Raw genomic sequence first — 19,472 nt, 5'->3', positions numbered from 1 at the left:
ACATTTTTCGGTGACACTAGATAGCAAAAAGAGGGGTGTCGGACTAATGATTTGAATCTACCGTCTTGTCACAACTTCACCTACTTCCAAGGTGCATGAAGAAGGGAATGAAGTCTAAGGAGGTCAAAACTCTAGCAACACTAGTAGAATAGATAATGATGCTGGTGAGGCTACAAGCCAAAACACGTTGGTCCTACAATGAAGTTGTTCTACGTAGTACAAGTTAGGGCTGGGCAATATATTGATATTACACCAATATTATGATATGAGACTAGAAATGGTTTCAGATTTTGGATATCTTAATATGTTGAAAACTGTCTTTTCCTGGTTCTATAGGCTGCATTACAGCAGGTTAGCAACTAATGATTATATTTTATTGTCAATAAATCTGTCTTTTTTGTTGTTGTTGTGATTAATTCATTAGTTTGATCTATATAATGTAGGAAAAAGTGTTGCAGTGTTTCCCAAAGCCCAAGATGGCATCCTCAAATGACTTGTTTGTTTGTTTCCTGTCTAAATTGAGTAAAGAATCAAGTAAATATTTACATTTAAGAAGCTGGAATCACATAATTTTGATTTTTTTCTTAATAAACTACTCAAATCGATTAATCACAAGCTCTACATTACAGTAAAGTGGTGTAATTTTCTGAACCTACCAGACTGCTCTCTCTATACCTATCCACTTTCTACAACTACAGTCAGTGGTCGAATTGTTAATTTTTAACAAGGGGGATGCAATGTAGCTTTGATTTCTTTGCGTGCACACATCATCAAATATGACAGCACAGATGTGCAAAATTAATCAAGATAAAGAAAAATGGGTTGACCTATACCTGCTGCCTTTAAAAAACACAAATAATGCAGTAGTATTGCTATTGCAGTACAGACAAAAAACATTTTAGAGTATAAATAAGAGTAGTTCTGAAATAGCTGTGAAAATTAATCTTAGAGTCACTCTTATCCTATAGACATTTCCTTAGCCAGTTATAATTTGTCCTTACCTGTGAAGCCTTGGGCTTATAATTGGTGCTGCTGTCAGGTCCCTGTCCTGATACCTGCCTGGTTTCTCCCTGTCCCTCTATCTATTGCAATGATATAGATAATAAATGTGCAAAGCAAAATTTATAAATACACAGTCACTTTTGTGCTCTAGATATTTTCTCTCAGCCAGTAATAAAAGTAAAAAGGACTTTGCATGATCATCCTTGCCGGCCTCTGGTCCACTGTCTCCTCCCTGACCCTGCTCTTTATATTGTGGCAATAAAGATTTAAAAAATATTTGCAAAGCAATAGTGAGCACAAGTTCTTATTAAGGAGGAGTGGGTTTTTTCCTAGAATGAAACTAGCTAGCAAGCGATTTAACATAAGTAACAATAACATTAGTATTCTTGTTAACTAGCTTAACTTGATATATTGGCATCTATTAATTAGTCATCATTTAACTAACATTATCTACATGCAACAGCAGTACTCAACTTACATGGTTTGTTTGGAAGAAACTGTGCAAGGTTTTTTGCTTCTTGCTGGCTGGTTTGCTGAACATAGTTAACACTCATCAGCACTGCCCAGCAGCACACGTCTTGTCTGTGTGGATTGACTCTGATCACAACATGACAGTGTGTGTATGTGCCTTCTTATGGTGCATTTAAAGACGGCTCGGAACAACACGTTACCACATGTTAAAAATGAATTGGATGGTGGTAACGGCTGTAAAAAGTGCGGTGGACGGAGGGCACAGATACGAGAAGTGTGGTGGACATGTCCCCTGCGTCCCCCCCCCTCAAATTAAGTCCGTGCCTGCACACACAGATCCTAGATTAACAAGGGGGATGCTTTTTGGTCAATTTTCTAACAAAGGGGATGGCATCCCCCCTCATCCCCCCTCAATTCGACCACTGACTGCAGTTGTTCTATTATTTGCCTTTACCCACTTAGTAATTACATTTAGACAATTCATGATTATTTACAAAAAATTCATTCTGTAAATATTTTCTGTAAGCACCAAGAGTTACCCCTAAAATATCTTCGCATCATCGATATAAAGGAGTGACTTCCTTTCTGCTAAAAATGTCCTAGATATGATACATTTGAGTAGAAAAAAGTTTGTCAATTATGTAGTAATACATACACTCAACATAGGACTGGGCAATATTGATATAATATTAATATTGATGTTGTATTTTTTATTCGTACTTTGGATATTGTAAGGTGATGTAATTTTCTGAACTTACCAGCCTGTTCTGGCTCTTCTATTAGTTGCCTTTACCCACTTTGTCATTATATCCACACCACTGATGATCTTTTTTCAAAAATCTCATTGTATAATTACTTTGTTAAAGCACAAATAGTCAATCCTACAACACTGTCACATTATTGATATTGAGGTATTTGTTTAGAAATGTTGTGATATTTGATTATCCCCTTTTTGCCCAGGCCTAACTTGTCAAATTCAACCTGATTCAGTATCATGTGTTATGCAGTGGACTGTAAAAATCTGGCCACCATGACTACCAGAAATATTCTAGATATAATATTCAGGGAGCCAGTTTTTTTTTTTTTTCTTTTCCATCCAGCTGATGAAGATGCCTCAGTTCGCATAAAATGTAGTTGACACACTGAATGGAAACACAGTCAACGCAGGCTCATAAATAGAAGTGTCGGTACAAGAGCAGAGCACAGGATCATCAGTACCCTTTGGGCTTGATTCACACACATACACGCACAGCTGTAATAAGTGGCACATTGATATACCGAATGGCAGGAAGACAGAGAGCATCATTATTGGTGCCATCTTCTGCCTCCATCCATTTAACAAATCTATTAGAGAACATCACACACTGAGAAAGAGCAGCGATTGTGCAGCAATCTGACAAATGGACTCCAGCAGGAATGACTCATCAGTACAGAAAGTACAAAGAGCCTCTGATGCACAGTCTGCATCTTTGTGCCAACATCATTTATGTTATATTTTTGCCTCTGTGTGTGTGGCAGTGGTAGCGGCATGTGTAATGAGCTGACAGAGCTTGGTGATTTCCTGTCTGGCCTGTAAAAGCAGCACAAGCCTCTTCCTGTATCCTCCTCTGTAGGATCCCACCTGGGGCACACACACACACACACACACACACACCTACACACATACACACACATCGGCATCACATATACTGTCTGGCAGCTGCAACTAATAATTCACAACAGGAGGAAAAAATCCCTGTGTTACAGATTCTCTCTGCTCTTCCCTCAGTGGTACTATAGTATTCAAATGGCCTTCAGTGGGCGGTGAGTGTTTGTCTGACTCTCTCAGCTCTCAGCCCACACTCTATTAAAACTACCGTCCAACTTTAAGCCTACGCAGTGAATAACAAGAGTGTCAAGCCAAAAAACACAAAATACAATCCATTGACCATAATTCTATCAAGTTCAATGAGTTGATTTGTCTGAATATAGCAGAAAAAAACAGCATGTTGAGCTTTGCATTCAAAATATCCAGGATGTGTGCACAGCAGGGGGGTCAAAAATATTGCCACAATACAGGCTGCACTCTTGCACTGTTTGTACATCTTCCTACGACAAGTAATGCACCAAAATTGGTACATGTTCCATATAATGATCGGCCAGTAATTTGTGCATAACCCACGCCTTTTAGAAGGCTGCAATCACATAACCAATGTGGTGATTGGAGTAAATGGTCCTCAGTGGTCCAGTTAGGAGGCAGGTTGGGGACGGTGGGTGGGTCACAAAACACAGGACTTTCCTCTGGAACTTCCCCCAGCAGACTGCTGCTCAGAACCATTTCAAGGGATATATTCACCATGTGTCTTTTCCTAAATCAAACCATAGTAACTTTACTAGCCTAAACCTAACCTCTGTAACTTTACATTACTTACAGAACTTTAAATTTAGGAGGTAACATCATTCATGACCTGCTAATTCATTGGATATCATATAAGGATATGTTGCTCTATGGTAGCTTAATTATGGACATTATGAGCATTTATAAAATGTGGTAACTTGCGAGAAATTTGTCAAAATACTGTTTCATGGTACATTTCTATGCCTCCCTTGTGCATTTTCAACACTATTTACCACATGCCTCCGGCAGGGAACATGACTTTGCAGTCAGAATCAGCAGCTAGCAATTATAATGCCAACCATTCCTTTACACAAAGTAAGCGCTAAATGAAACGTGAGTTCACAGAACACAGTCTCACTCCAACCTCGTCACATACTGATGTTTTGGTCATTAACTTTCCACGTCCACATATGACGTGCAAGGTACCCTGGGTGCGTTGGTTGTTGATGTTCTGAGACACCATGTCAAGTTCTCTTCTTTCAAGATACACTACAGTTTTCACAGGTAATTTAACATTTACATACAGTCTCTTTCAAAATAAATGCACTGTACAACAGTGCAAATTGATGTTTTTTTTGTCTTTCAACAACAAACACACATGGTTGGGTTTAGGCAACAAAAGGAAGTGGTTAGGTTAACGAAAAAAAAAACAGGGTCTGGCTTTAGAATCTTACGGGATAGAACACCGCTCTCTCATGTGAAAGTCAGTGTTTGTTGGACCCATCTACCACCCCTCCCGCCTGCCCAGTTGGATATTTGCCATCTTAATCTTTCCTCCTGATGACGCCAGGCGCTGTATAACCATATAACTATATTAAAACTCTGACAGATTTAGTATTTTTATGCTTTAAGTATTATCAGATTTAAAGATATGACAAACAGCAACAAACAGCAGTTTCAACCCAAAAACAGGTCTGTCTCCAACAACACCAACATTTGTGTATAGAACGCAAAACAGATCCTTCTGTTGCAATGGGAAGTCTAACAAAATATATCCTGCTACAGAAACAGCTTTTATTGACCTCCGAGAGACTTCTGTCATTTTTTTTTGTATCTGTAAACAATGCAGTGCAACTGCTTTGAAGTTTGATACAAAGTGTACCTTCAGGCTGTTGGAAACACTTTCATCAGCTGAAGGAAAATTTAGCAGGCTGGTTGATAATATCACAACAACATAATGAGATTCCTAATAGTTCTGCCATGTGGAGGGCACTTCAGAAGAGCAAAACACAGCACAGCACTGGCAAAGGGACACATACCAATGCACACAGCTTATACAGTGGCTTTCTGAGCACATCCACACACACACACACACACACAGCCGTTATCCTACCTCTGGTGTTGGTAGCCATGTCTGCGACCTTCTGAAAGGCATCCAGGAAGGCCACAGCAGCCAGAACAGTGGTTCTAGATGAACAGAAAACTCTTGTTACCTTAGATAAAATGGTATCATAGTTATAATGTGTATATTGAATGGTCAGGTTTTACACTGGTAATGCAGCAAAGGCACATTTGATTTGGTCAGTGAATTTGAAAATGGTGAATTTCATCTGTTAGTATGTTGCTGCATCCAGTTGATAGTGTTGTTAAGTGTCGTCCACACCAAGAACAATAACTATACACTTATCAGTTTAAAAATCGGTCCAGGTTAAGTGGATGGAGGAGTCCACACCACAACTATACAAATGGTATGACTTTTAGAGTGATTTAAAGAACAATAAAATCACTGGTGGCTCATCAAAATCCATCTGAATTTACAGGGTGCCCCATTCAAACTGGCAGATAACATTGTGCACAGACTCATCATTGAGGTTCAAAAAAAAAAAAAAAAAAGCAGCCCTGTTTGATAAAACAGTTTTAATAGAGACACTATCAAGAAGGACATCTATGATGCAATCGGGCTCATCCTTGAAGTCAGTGGTAAATGTTTTTTTTTATTATTATTATTAGCAGAGATGAAGAGACATACAGCAGTAACAGGTCATCAATATCCATTTACCTAAGCTGATGATACAGCTGGAGTGTGCAGCACGTGCTTGGCGCCACTGTTTACAGAACATTATCATTCATCAGTGTGGATGCTCACATTATTATCTTTATAGTTATAGCTCTTGGTTTGGATGGCCCTTCATCCATCTATGTAGATGGTAACTGCCCTCATCTATAAATCAGTAACAAGCATGTTTTCTTTGCATATTTGCTAAAGAAACCATTTTTTTAAAATTTAGGGGTTCTTTTTGCAACGGAGGTCCAATTCAAAGCAGGCCTGTATCCCATAGCTTTGATACACTTTAAGGAGCAACAAGTCTTAAAATTCCTGCATTTATATGATCACATATGGTGGTCCAAATGTTTTTTATAGTCTGGCAAAAATTTAATTCTATGCAAATCCCTGAACCTACAGAAATCACTGAATTCTTGCCAATTCTAGGAATGGAAGCGCCAGTCTAAAGCAATTGGAAACAGTATCCAAACATGGTACAGACAGTGTCTGAGGGCACATTTTCTTTTTCCAAAATTCTCTCATCCAATGCAGCGTAACATATTCTCTCATTATTTTTGCTCAGTAGTCAAAACACAGTGTTGCACTTTGGAAAGACTATTTATGTATTTGTGTAATTTTGTTATGTTGTCAGAGAAACTTACCGGAGCTGGGAATGCAGCTTGGTGGCCTTGGCGCTGAAGTCCTCCCACACAGGATAGGAGCACTGGCAACACACAGACAGTGAAATACACATTAACATCGACAGCAATTACATATTAATAAAATGTATGTGGCATACCCAAACCTTACTGCTCACGTTACAGCAGGTGCCAGGAAAGAGACAGATACTTCAGATGTGGGGAAACATTTTGAGAAACTAAAATGACACTGGCTTGGATTGAGTTAAGTCAGCATAGTCGGAGGCAGACGATCTAAGCACGTGCATATTACACAATGTTAATGTCTCTCAGCCAGCTGATTGGATGTTCCCAAAATTTTAACATCAAGTCACTTTGCTTCATTCTAAAAACTCTGTCCGCATAGAGAGATTTTGGGCACTGAGTTGCATTTAAACTGGATACACAACCATTTTAACTGCCTCCCTTTCTCCTCTCTGCTGTATTATCATCCTTTCTACCTCCTAATCCCTCTCACTTCCTTGTATCTTGGAGTTACACTTCCAAAGCCATTTACTGACATGACATACAAACGTAGTACCTGGTTAAGCCAAATCATAAGAAAAGACATTTACATGGTAAACATTATAGTGTGACATTCACAGTACATGTACTGAAGTATTGTAATTGTACTTTACTTGAGTATTAAAGGAGCCAGTTATGCTAATGTATACTTCAACGCAGGTCAGAGGCAATCATTGTCATTTAAACACAGCTTAATTGTTCTGACAGCTGTAGTTATTGGTTATTTTGCAGATTCAGATTTTATTAAATTTGATACATTGTTATCAATGAGCCAAAGAGGATATACTGTGAAGTTGTTCAAATTTGTAGAGCTCAACAGTTACTCTAGTCAATAGGTCGATCAATTAGTTGATCAACAGTTATTTTTTGAAGTCCCCCTCCTCTCAAAAAAAAATAAAAAATTTTCTTCTCATGAGGCTCTTCACTGTGAAGTTTGAGCCTCAGTGTGCAGGATGATGTTTGTGCTGTCTTTGTCAGTAGAAAGCTATTTTCACTTTCATCTGCTGGAGGGGAAAGTTTCTCTGTGCTCACCTTACAGTAAATCCCTGTTAAAGACGAGTACATATGAGCCATTTGGTGCCAGTCATGATCCAATATGCAGCTTACACAAATGTCATGTGGAAACATGAAGCCTCTGGTGCAAATACAAACTGAGAACGGAATTATCAGTAAAGTCAGAGACATCTTAAGCCCAGAAGTTTCAATTCTGGATTTTGCAATGAGGGAGAAGAGGTATATGTAATTTTAAGATTTTTTTTAACAAGGTCATTGAACCTTTCAGAATAAAATCGTCTGAGATACAAACTGTTATACCAAGCAGACCATCTTCATATGTTTCAATCGAATCTTTAAGCAAAAGTGTCATATTCAAACATTCTCTGATTCACCTTCTTAGATGTGACATTTGTCGCCCTTCTCTGTTTTTAATTAGAAATTAAATAGCTTTGGGCTTTTCTGGGACATTGCACAGATTAAAACAAGTGATTTCATAATGTCACTCATGCATGGATGGATTACTGCACAGGCGTACGGGGCACAGGCTGAGGGCCCCAAAGTGTTAGGGTCCGTCCTGGCCGTCACTTGCAAAATGTGAGTCAAATTAACAGGTACCAACTAAGAAAAGACTAAGGTCCAGAAAGAGATTCAAAAGAATTGCAAAGATACACAAACAGGCATACCAACCTCATCGAGACACAAAATGACCTCAAAGAGACACAAAACCACCACAAAGTCTGTGTGTCTTGCTCCTTTGTAAGAGACGTGGTGGGACCCTTTGCATATCTGTGCCCAGGGGCCCGTTGTCTCATAATCCTCCCATGCACTCTTAGCTCTGGAAAAGTGTGATTGGCATTTTTCCATTTTTCTTTGACATTTTTAGACTGATCTATTTAAAATTAAATCAATAATTGTTAAAATCAAAAATAAATTCATCCAGTTGCTACATATATTATATAAAACAATATAGCAGTATAAAGAAAATATTCTGAATAATAGCTAGTTTCATTTAGAATACTTTAGGTACATTTTTCTGATAATATATTTGTTATTTTACTTAAATAAAAAAAAAAAGTTGCACTGAATATCAGTTATGAAGAAATATGTTTTTATTTATCCTCCTTTTTCAAATTAAAACAGCTTCATACAAAACATTTCTGCATCACAGTCTTTGTTCTCCTCCTCTACTTCTGTAGGCTTAAAACATATCTCTCTACCCTTCTCAGCTTCTGCCATCAACCTGATTCCCTATTTTATTTCCACAAAAGCACACACCCCTGCCCACACTCTGCTCCACTGGTACCCTACATCTCCCCCTTTTTTCACCCCCTCTCCACGTCTTTCTTCATCCCCAAAAACAGCAGCCTCCCTCCCCTCCTCTCCTGCCTATGCAGCCATTTAATCTATCTACCAAAACATACACACATATATATTCAGATCACTTGACAGCCACTGGCATCAGGCAGCATCAAAGGGTCTGACTGGAGCAGCCAGGATTGCTAACACAATTCAAAGCTGAAGCTGTGTCTCTAATGGATGCTGCTCCCACATCCTCCCACCCCTCCTGTACACTGGATGACTGCTCTATCACACACCCCCAGCCTCAGCACATATTACATTATACTTGATCCAGGTTAACCTATAACCCTGTTAAGTGCCTGCAAATTGTGTGCATGGGGGTGGGCAGATTTGTGGGCTCTATTATGGGCTGTATTTATACAATATACACTATAGTATGAAGTCCAATATCAGAAACAGAAATATATACATAAAATCTGCCAATATTAGAAATAGTAACTTGTGAAATTGCAGAGAATAACAAAAAAATAAAAGCAAAGGAGGACAGGGGGAAGAAAATCTGGGTGTCTGAATGTGTGTGTGTGTGTGCGTGTGTGTGTGTGTGTGTGTGTGTGTGTGTGTGTGTGTGTCTACACTGGGGGGTGGGGCATCCTGTAGTGATGTCAGACTGGCACAGGCAGTAAGGGCTGTATACTCTTTGATCTGGCCTGTTTGATGTGGCTTAATTTGGTCTGAAATCACAGTCCTATTTCCCCTTGGTACCAAGGCTACCCCCTCCTCCATCCACCGTCTACACACACACACACACACACACACACACATATTCACCCTGCTTCCTCGCCTTGCAGGCCGTTTGAAGTGCCCCGCGCCCTCCTCCTTGCATACACACACACACACGCACACACACACACACACACACACACACTAATACACATAGACACGAGCAGCCCCACATCTCATTAGCATGTTTTGGGCATTTCAATCCAGTAAAAGAGCCTGGTGGCAAGTGACAAAGTAATGATTGAGTGTGTATGTGTGTGATTGCTTCCTGCTCCTTTACCTGCAGGTCTTTCCCCACTGTGTTAGTGTGCTGCTGTGCGGCATTGTAAGAAGTCAAGACATAGACGACTACCTGAAAAATTTCACTTTGACCAAACCAAGTTAAAAGTCACCTGCTAAACTCACTTTAATGTGACGGAGTAGGGAAGAAATGCAGCAGAACTGTGAACATGACAGAACTGCAATTACCAACTCCAGTTTGGTGCCTCCACAAACCAGTCAAGTTCCATTTCACATCCTTGTTTGTCCAAAGTCACATGTAGACAATGCTTCGAGTGGTGCTGCAAAGAAGCTACAAATTCTAAAACATAGGTACTTCACACACACTTTCAATTTGACGGCACAGAGGATCTATACAATCAATACAGTGGCAAGGTGGGCACCCAAGATAAGTGTCACCAATTCAGTATATAGTAAAATGTCGGCCCTTCTGTGCCTCAGTTATGGTGTTGATTCAAGGCCAGAAAAGTGTTTTTGCTGTCATAGAGAAGTTGACCTTTGACCTTTAGGATATATATATAAATGTCATCACTTCATCATTTTAACCTATGAGACATTTGTGTGAATTTTTTGTCATAATTAGCATATGAGTTATGGCCAAAAACATGTTTAGTGAGGTCACAGTGACCTTGGCCTTTGACCACCAAATTCTAATCAGTTCGTCCTTGAGTCCAAGTGGACATTTTTGCCAAATGTGAGGAAACTCCTTCAAGGCCTTCTTGAGACACTGCGTTCACCACAATGGGACAGACAGACAGATGGACAGATGTATGGACAGACCCACAACCCGAAAATGTAATGCCTCCCTTGCCTTGGCTATCGTTGGTTTGAAGGCATTAACATACAGCACACATACAGAATATGTACAGTTGGTCTAGAGTGTACTGTACCATAAATGTATGTTGTATGTGTAAATGTTAGTTATATTGAAATTACATGTCATTTCTAGTATGCATGTAAGCAATACATATTCTCACTCTTCGTACATTATCACCATTTGTGCAATTTGGTTTTATTCACCTCAAACAAAAAGTGAATGTAGTGCCTGTACAGACATAAGCTGTAAGCTAGCTGGCAACATACTTACAGACTGAGTGTGGGACTGTGCCTTTGTTTGTCTCCCAAAATCAAATATCAATGTTATTTGTCAATGACCTTTATTAAATATGATGAAATTAAACTCTCAAATTACATTATGAAGTAATTCTAATTGGAAGTGCTGTAGTATAGAGAGTATGGATGGTAAATTGTTGACTGTCTTGGAACAACCAATCAAAGACTTTGGCTCTGAGGGAACTCAGGACATCACACAGAAAATTTATCATGATTGGTTATCTCTGGTGCACCACATAAATATAGTTATTATCCATTTAATACTTTTTCTTTTCAGTGTTCCTTTGATGAAACTTTTAAGATCTTTGTGGTGAACTGGGGTAATCTTACAAAGATGGGGCCTGTCTGTGCAACATCAACGATCTGCTTTGTGAATTCTTTTGAAATCACTTTTGCATTTCAGAAGGTTATAAAGCTCTCAGCCTGCAAGCTCCACGCTCCATAAATGTGTCTGTGAGTGTGTGTTTGTCTCAACCAGAGAGCGTAAAGACCGCAACCAGAACCACTGTGCTCACATGATTGTACGACTTGGAATATCACGGTGGCCGAAGGGCAAATACATCAGCGTGTGAGAGACACAGAGCAGGAGACAGAGAGTGTGAGAAAAAGCTTTTGGATTGTATACTATTACATCACCACTTCCTGTGTCACCAAAAAAGTCAGCCGGGCATGCATGATTACCTCTTACACACGCGCGCGTGTACACACATACACATACGGATTCAGACACTACCCGATTCATTCCTGTATGAAGAACATATCACAACTAAAAAAGTAGCCTAGCTTTCTTCCCTCCCTGATTCTCTGTATGACTTTTAATACTCAGTGCAAACCAGTTTCAAGCACTCAGTGTGTTGAATCAAAGAGTGCGCAGAATCACAATGTTTTTGTCTTTATTTACAGGCTCAAATGAGAGATATTTCCAGCTTTGTACACTTCACCTTGATACTTCACCTTTCCTTCTTCCTTTACACCCTCCCTTCCTTCCCCTTTCTTTATCGCTGCCCCTGTCAGCCAGTGACTGGCGGCAAGCTGCAGTGCTGCAGAGAGCAATAATGTGATAATCAATTACACCTGAGATCTGTAGTGTTTTTAATATGATGAACTAAAAATCCAACCTCTGGCTTCTATTTCACTCATGAACCTAAAACTTAAACAACCATAGAGGCAAGCAGCAAACTACTCTTGGACGGAACGATGTGGGAGGCGCCTGGCAACACTGACACTTTTGGTTTGGCTGTTACTTTCGTCCTAACCTCAGAAACGTTTAAGACTCCTCCTCCCTTAGGTCTTCCTTCCTTCCTTCCTTTCTTTCAGTGACAGTTCATGAACTATCTTGATTGATAGATTTTATTTCCTTTCCTCCGACCCTCTTTTACCCCACCATTACTTTGTCATTCCTTTATCCTTGCCTCTCATCAAATTCAGTATTGTTAAATAAGAAGGTTTACAAGCTCTGATGCAGCTGATGATCACTGGCAATTAGCAAACAAGCCCTCTAATTGTTTTTGCTGGCTTTCACTCCCATTGTTTACAGGCTTAAGGTGTAGAAAAGGGTTCCATGTTTTGTAAATTTTCTTTCTTAAGTTCTTATGGAGAGAGAGTTCTTTCGGACAGAGTTACTGCCTCAAGCAAAGGAGTTCAACTTTTTCAGGGTCTTGTTCATGTGTGAGGGTAAAATGGAGTGTGAGATGGATGAGTGGTTTGGTGCAGCATCTGCAGTGATGTGGGGGCTGTGCTGGACTGTTGTGGTGAAGACAGAGCTGGGTCAGAAAGCAAAGCTTTTGATTTACTGGTCCATCTATGTACGAACCCTCACCTATGGTCATGAGCTCTAGGTAGTTACCAGAAGAATGCGATCGTGGATACAAGCGATGAAAACGAGTTTCCCTCCATGGGGTGGCTGGGCTCAGCCTTAGAGATAGGGTAAGAAGCACAGACATGCAGAGGGAGTTCTCTGTAGAGCTGCTGCTCCTTTGTGGCGAAAAGGGCCGGTTGAGGTGGTTCGGGCATCTGATCAGGATGCCTCCTGGGTACCTCCCGTTAAAGGTGTTCAGGGCACGTCCCACTGGTGGGAGGCCCCGGGGTAGACCCAGAACATTCTGGAGGGATTACATATCTCATTTGGCCTGAGAACGCCTTGGGGTCCCCAAGAGGAGCTGAAAAGCATCGCTGGGAAGAGAAACATCTTGCTTGGCCTGCTGCCCCCGTGACCCTATCCCGAATAAGCGGATGAAAATGGATGAGTGGATGGATGGAAGTTCTTATGGGGAGAAGTTTAAAGGAGCTCATTCAAAGCATCAATATAACACCAAATAACTATTTCCTATGTAAAAATATAGTGAAGTAATAGCGTCCTAAGCCGAGAATGAAGTCAGGCTCCCTGTGTGTGTGTTCTAATCCGAGCTTCTCTGTTTTTTGTTGTGGTAAACCATGCGGCCAAGCATGCAAATTACTATGTGCGTATCCCAACTGGCTAGCCAATCGCCCCAACTCTGCACTGTGCTCATACGGTGGTCACTGCTTCAAGACGATGTTAGGGGTGAAAATCACTTTAATCACAATACAATATTATATTGATTCTTCAGACAACAATACGATATTTGCTGATATCACAAAGTTGAAGAATGAGCTGTTGCACTTCGCCAATATTATAAACTCAATACGAATAGTTTGATTCAATTCAGGGGCCTGATCAATATGAGACAATATACCATGCTCATTTAACACAACTGGTAGACCTTTGTAACCAGTTAAGTGCAGTAAAGTTTACTGACTCCACAAACACACCTTGAATAACACATGGAATAAGTTAGCCCTCAGAGCTTTGTGCCAGAGAGCCCTTTCTGCGAGAAATCATTTCATTTTAACCTCAAACATGATCTTTTCCTAAAACTTCAGGGCTATCTGGCTTAAAGCCCTGAAGGCAAATTTCTCCCAACAGCCATAAAACATGGATTAATGACAAGATCACGGAACAAAAGTACAAAATTCAGCTCAGTAATAACTGTCAAGGTTCATAGACAAAACAATTAAAGGGATAGTGCACCCAAAAATGAAAATTCAGCCATTATCTACTCACCCATATGCCGATGGAGGCCCTGGTGAAGTTTTAGAGTCCTCACATCCCTTGCGGAGATCGGCGGGGGGAGCGGCTAGCACACCTAATGGCAGACGGCGCCCCAGACTAATGTCCAAGAACACAAAATTGAATCCACAGAGTATCTCCATACTGCTCATCCATAGTGATCCAAGTGTGCTGCAGCCGCGACATAAAAAGTTGTTTGGAAAAACGTCATATGAACTCTGTTTTTAGCCTCACTGTAGCCTGTAGCTCTGACTGCTTCTCTGTGCTCCGCGCTCACGTGGGCGCGCCTGCGCGCGACCAGCGAAAGCATGAGCTTTGCTCACCCGTGTTTACATCACGTGACACGTGCACCTCAGGGAGGGACAACAGTAACCACAGTAGCTAAAAGATAATTTGCACTACGGTCTTTTAGCAAAGGACAGCCCAACATGTCTGAAGACTTTGAAATTGAGGAGGAACAGCATTTCTTTGTTGAGCCGTATTTGTTTGAGCCCGAGTATACGCACGGAACTCAGGCTACTGGACGAAGCAGCCGCCGCAGCTCATGAGCCTAACCCTCAGCCAGCCGCCGAATACCGGAGTCGAGCACTGGAAACCTGGTGGTGTAGTTGTTTCAAATGCAAAGCAATGCCAACGGATGAGGAAAGTCTTTGCTGCTCAGACTGGGAATTGGCAATGCCTGCAAATGAGAATCTGGACATTAGTACTGACGAGACTGCTGCTCTTCAGAGACCGTGCATCACCGACCACCCTGAGCGCGCACACGTGAGCGCGGAGCACAGAGAAGCAGTCAGAGCTACAGGCTACAGTGAGGCTAAAAACAGAGTTCATATGACGTTTTTCCAAACAACTTTTTATGTTGCGGCTGCAGCACACTTGGATCACTATGGATGAGCAGTATGGAGATACTTTGTGGATTCAATTTTGTGTTCTTGGACATTAGTCTGGGGCGCCGTCTACCATTAGGTGTGCTAGCCGCTCCACCTGCTGATCTCCGCAAGGGATGTGAGGACTCTAAAACTTCACCAGGGCCTCCGTCGGCATATGGGTGAGTAGATAATGGCTGAATTTTCATTTTTGGGTGCACTATCCCTTTAAACACTTAAGCACTATTACACTGCATACCTTAGCCTAGCGCCGAGCAGAGTTTTTCTCCACTCATAGCTCAACAAATTACATAAGCCTTCATGTATTACTTTTTTTTTTACTCAGTGTAGAAGTCACTGTATCTACTGACAGAACAGTACAGTTGAATTTCAGCCTGCATGCATGTTTTTTTCAGTCTGACATTGTTGAAACAGAGCAGCTAATGTTGCTGTAGTATAAAGTTAGTGGAGTGAGTTGCCCAACCAGGCAGGTATGTCATGTGTCCTGAGTATCTTATCCCCTAATGGCATTGTTTCCATAGGGCATATTCTTTGTCTGTTGCTGAATTTTCTTTGAAATGCAAAATATTTCCACACTGTTGATTTATTTATTTTTTCCCAAGTATCTACATCCAAACCCTCACCTATGGTCAAGGGCTATGTGTAATAATCAAAAGAATGGGATTGCAGATACAAGCTGCCAAAATGAGTTGAAGGGTGGCTGGGCTCAGCCTTAGATATAGGGTAAGGAGCTCAGGTATCCGAAGAGAGCAGCATTCTCCTTCATGTCGAAAAGGGCCAGTTGACGTGGTCAGGGCATCTGATCAGGATGCCTCCTGGGCACCTCCCGTATGAAGTGTTTCGGACACATCCAACTGGTGGGAGGCCCTGGGATAGACAGAATATGCTGGTGGGATTATATATCTCATAGGGCCTGGGAAAGCCTCGGGATCCCCCAGGAAGAGCTGGAAAGTGTTGCTGGGGAGAGGGGCGTCTGGAGTACTTTGCTCAGCCTGCTGCCGTGGCCGACCTAGCCAACCTGGCCTTGGATAAGCAGTTGAAAATGGTAGTGCTCTTTGAAGGTGATGCAGAATTATTAAATAAAAATGCATCCTAAAGATGATCATATATATCAATCACTTTGCATACAGTAGATGAAATTGGATCATTGCTCATTCGATTAAGATCACTTGATTGTTAGGCCCCTAGAAAGCATGAAAATGCAGCGCACCATTTGGTCCGCCCACATTAACACTGTTAACTCTGTCAGCACTGTTGCCGTTGTTAGTACTGTTTGCGCTGTAAGCTGCTTACCACCGGCTCAACCACCTCCATGTTTAGAGCCACATGCAGTCAACCTCTGAATCATGGATATGCTCTGATATCGTATAGAGCTCATTTGATGTACCGTAAAACTTCAATTAATAGCTTGGCTATTATTTGCTTAAATCACTGAAATCAACGGGCCTATATTTGGGATGGAAGTCTATATGGGGCAGGCCTGTAATTTCTTCCGCACAAAACTGTTGCTCAGCAAAAAAAAAAAAAAAAAAGAAAAGAAATATAATCAATTGATTATTTCAAGCAGTATGAATTTTACTTGTATAAGAATTAGGCTTCAGTTAATATATCAGTTATGAATCATTCATTTGATCTAGCTCAAACAGTCATTGCATCACAGAGAGAGACTCAAGGACTACGGCACCCAGCATACAGACACAACCCCACTTTATCCTGTTAAAACAATACTAACAACTTGGAATAATTTTTATTAAAAAAATCCCTTTGAGTCTTTTGATCTGAAGACCCTTACAGAATAAGAATAACATCAGGGTAATTCAGGAATGGTCACATAATTTTATGTAGAAAAAATGAACTGCTAAGCAACCAGACCATTCATCTAATTTAGACAGGCGCTAAGAAAAGGGACTGGGCGTTTATCTGGACTAGGCTTTTAATTGAAGTTTTACAATAATTTTAAACATTTTTGGTGTTTTGTGAATATGTCAAAAGGTTTCCAACACATGGTAAATATTTGCATATGAATGTGAATGAGTGTCAGTGTTCCAGGGATATACAATAAGAACCATTTCAATAGGACATATCAAGCCTTATTAATGTGTAAAAATGGATTGATATGTGAAACCAAACAAGCTAATGTTTGATAGATTTTGCCATCTCACTTTGCCACCAAAGAAACCATCATGATTTGGGCTACATAAACAGGAAGTTTAATGTTGCCATGGAGACAATGAGTTTCCTGTGGGCTTCACACCTAAGCCTCAGAGTGGATGACTGAATGTGCAGACACATCTGAGATTGGTTCAGTGATTGAAATAGATGTGGCATTGTGCCCATGGACTGTTGGAAAAACAGTCAGCCAGTCCAAGTGTGATAGGCAGTATCAGAACGGGACGCCATCTTCACTCATAGACAAAAAGCTACCTAGCTACATCCATGAAAAATGCAAAAGAAGAACAAGCATGCATGAGCTCTGCTGTACAAATTGCTGTAAGTCAAGAAATGTCAACTCTTAAATTCATATATTTATGTGATCAGTGGGGCAAAAAGGGGGACGTTAACTGCTCCTACTAACTGCTGCTGCAGAAAAGGACACCAGATGCGTTACTCACTATTTATTAGTTTGGGCAAAACACAACAAAATAAAATCTCCCCACAACAAAAAGCTGGCTGACATGAAGCCAGTGAAAACAAAATGGCAGCTCAGTCTTATCAGGCTACTATATGTGTTTGCATTTTGGTAAAACTGCACCAAGAAAGGTCATGCTGCATTTGCTACCAGCAGTTTCTGTCTGCAATCTAACCAGGACCACACAGACAACATTTCTGAGGAAACATTTAAACATGCTGATGATGAGATAATAAAATTTATGGACGATGGAGTGCGACGCTTGTATTTTCTTTAACACAGTGACTGAGAAAAAGGCGCTGTATTAGGCTCAAACTTTCTCTTTTTTATGCTTGTTCTGAAATAAAAATACAGGTAAACTGCGCTGTGCCCTGTACTTGATCCCTGTCTTAAATCCACCAGTGTATAGGGACCCTTCCATCTTCCTCTATCCCTCCAATAATAATCCCTCATCCCTGATACTGAGCAATATATCGACTATTTCTTTCCTTTTCCCCTTACTGTCTTTCTTCCATTAATCCTCCATTTCATCTGGCCCTGACTCTGGACTCTGGGGTGCTGTCAACAGTCCTCTGGCCTAGTTCTCAGAGCACCACCAGTCCACCCAGTCTGCCCAGCACTCTATTGAGAGCTCCACTCCACCACTCACTACAGTGGATGAGAAGCTTACTGTCTCCTCTCATTCTTTTGTTCCCTTTGTTTCCCCCACAGCAAGACAGAAAAACAGAGGAAATCCAGCAAGGGAGACAGAGGGAGAGAGAGGACGGGTGGAGGCAGGCAGAGAGGGATGTAAGGATTAGCCCGATTTTTTGTTGTATAATCGAGCCAATTCACACGTTAAAAGAAAAATGCAAGAACCAAACAAAAGGGGCTAATTTCACAGTGCTTCATATGCATAATCGACTAGCTGGGAGTTTTCAAAAAGAGGATCACACTCATTTTTATCAAGGTTGGGGCTAGATGTATAGCCCACAGAAAAAAGTGCTACATATTATTTATTTTCACTTCTTCCAGAAAGAATGGTGCTGCCTTTGTCTGCTCTGTAGTCAGCTGCACCATTACACTGAGTCAGATTCACTTACTGTACATGGGTAGAGCTTACTGTCCTGTCCTTTAAAATACTAAAAGGGATTTAGTACTGAAATGCTCTAAACAAACAGTCCTGTCACTTGACTTTTAAGTTAAACTGATTACTTGACCCTGCAACGATCTCCTTGGGAAAAAAATAAAATATCCATCTTAGTTTTAAAGTTCTGTTACCTGTTATCATCTGGATCATCAGTGAATAGTTGTAAATTATTCCTTACCCCTAGACCTATCTGTCGACAAATTTAGGGATACATGATATTGGATTTTTCGATAATATCCGATATGCCCATATGTAACAACTCACTTGACCGATGACAGTTATCGATATAGGAGCCCGGTCTCACTCCAAAGTCGTTGAAATCTGGCATTTGGGCAGTGACTTGCGGTGTCAGAAACCAACGAAAAAAGGCGTCCTTTGACGTCGGCATGATATGCGGCCAGCTGCCGTTATAGCTTAACGGCACCTGGCAGTGTTAGCGGGAACGTGGCAGGACAAGGACGAAAGTTAAGCTGGTGATTGTCAAAGTGGAGCAGACAGGAGGGGTGGTGGATGGGTCCAACAAACACCGACCTTCACCCTAGAGAGCGGTGTTCGCATCCTGTAAGATTCGAAAGCCAAACCCTGTTCTTTTTTCCGAAACCTAACCACTTGCTTTTGTTGCCTCAAGCCAATCATGTGTTTTTGTTGCCTAAACCCAACCATATATGTTTGTTGTTGAAGGGTAAAAAAAAGTCAGATCACCATGTTGTACCAACGTAATGTGTTTTTTTTATATG

General features: G+C 40.9%; 1 protein-coding gene across 7 annotated transcripts in view; it reads right to left on the bottom strand.

Annotated features, from left to right (window-relative positions):
- Positions 1-19,472, bottom strand: part of LOC117258070 (protein MTSS 2) — a 99,868-nt gene that overhangs the window by 59,586 nt on the left and 20,810 nt on the right. For all 7 annotated transcript variants that reach the window (XM_033628543.2, XM_033628566.2, XM_033628550.2 and 4 more), the window contains exons 2-3: positions 6,497-6,558; positions 5,184-5,257 (exon numbers count right to left, since the gene is read on the bottom strand). In XM_033628543.2, coding sequence (XP_033484434.2) covers positions 5,184-5,257; positions 6,497-6,558 — 136 coding nt within the window. The remainder of the gene's footprint in view (positions 1-5,183; positions 5,258-6,496; positions 6,559-19,472) is intronic.

This window comes from Epinephelus lanceolatus, chromosome 2, assembly GCF_041903045.1.
Source record: "Epinephelus lanceolatus isolate andai-2023 chromosome 2, ASM4190304v1, whole genome shotgun sequence".
Lineage (NCBI taxonomy): Eukaryota > Metazoa > Chordata > Actinopteri > Perciformes > Serranidae > Epinephelus > Epinephelus lanceolatus.
The sequence above is the reverse complement of the archived record's forward strand: the minus strand, read 5'-3'. Positions and strand labels throughout refer to the sequence as shown.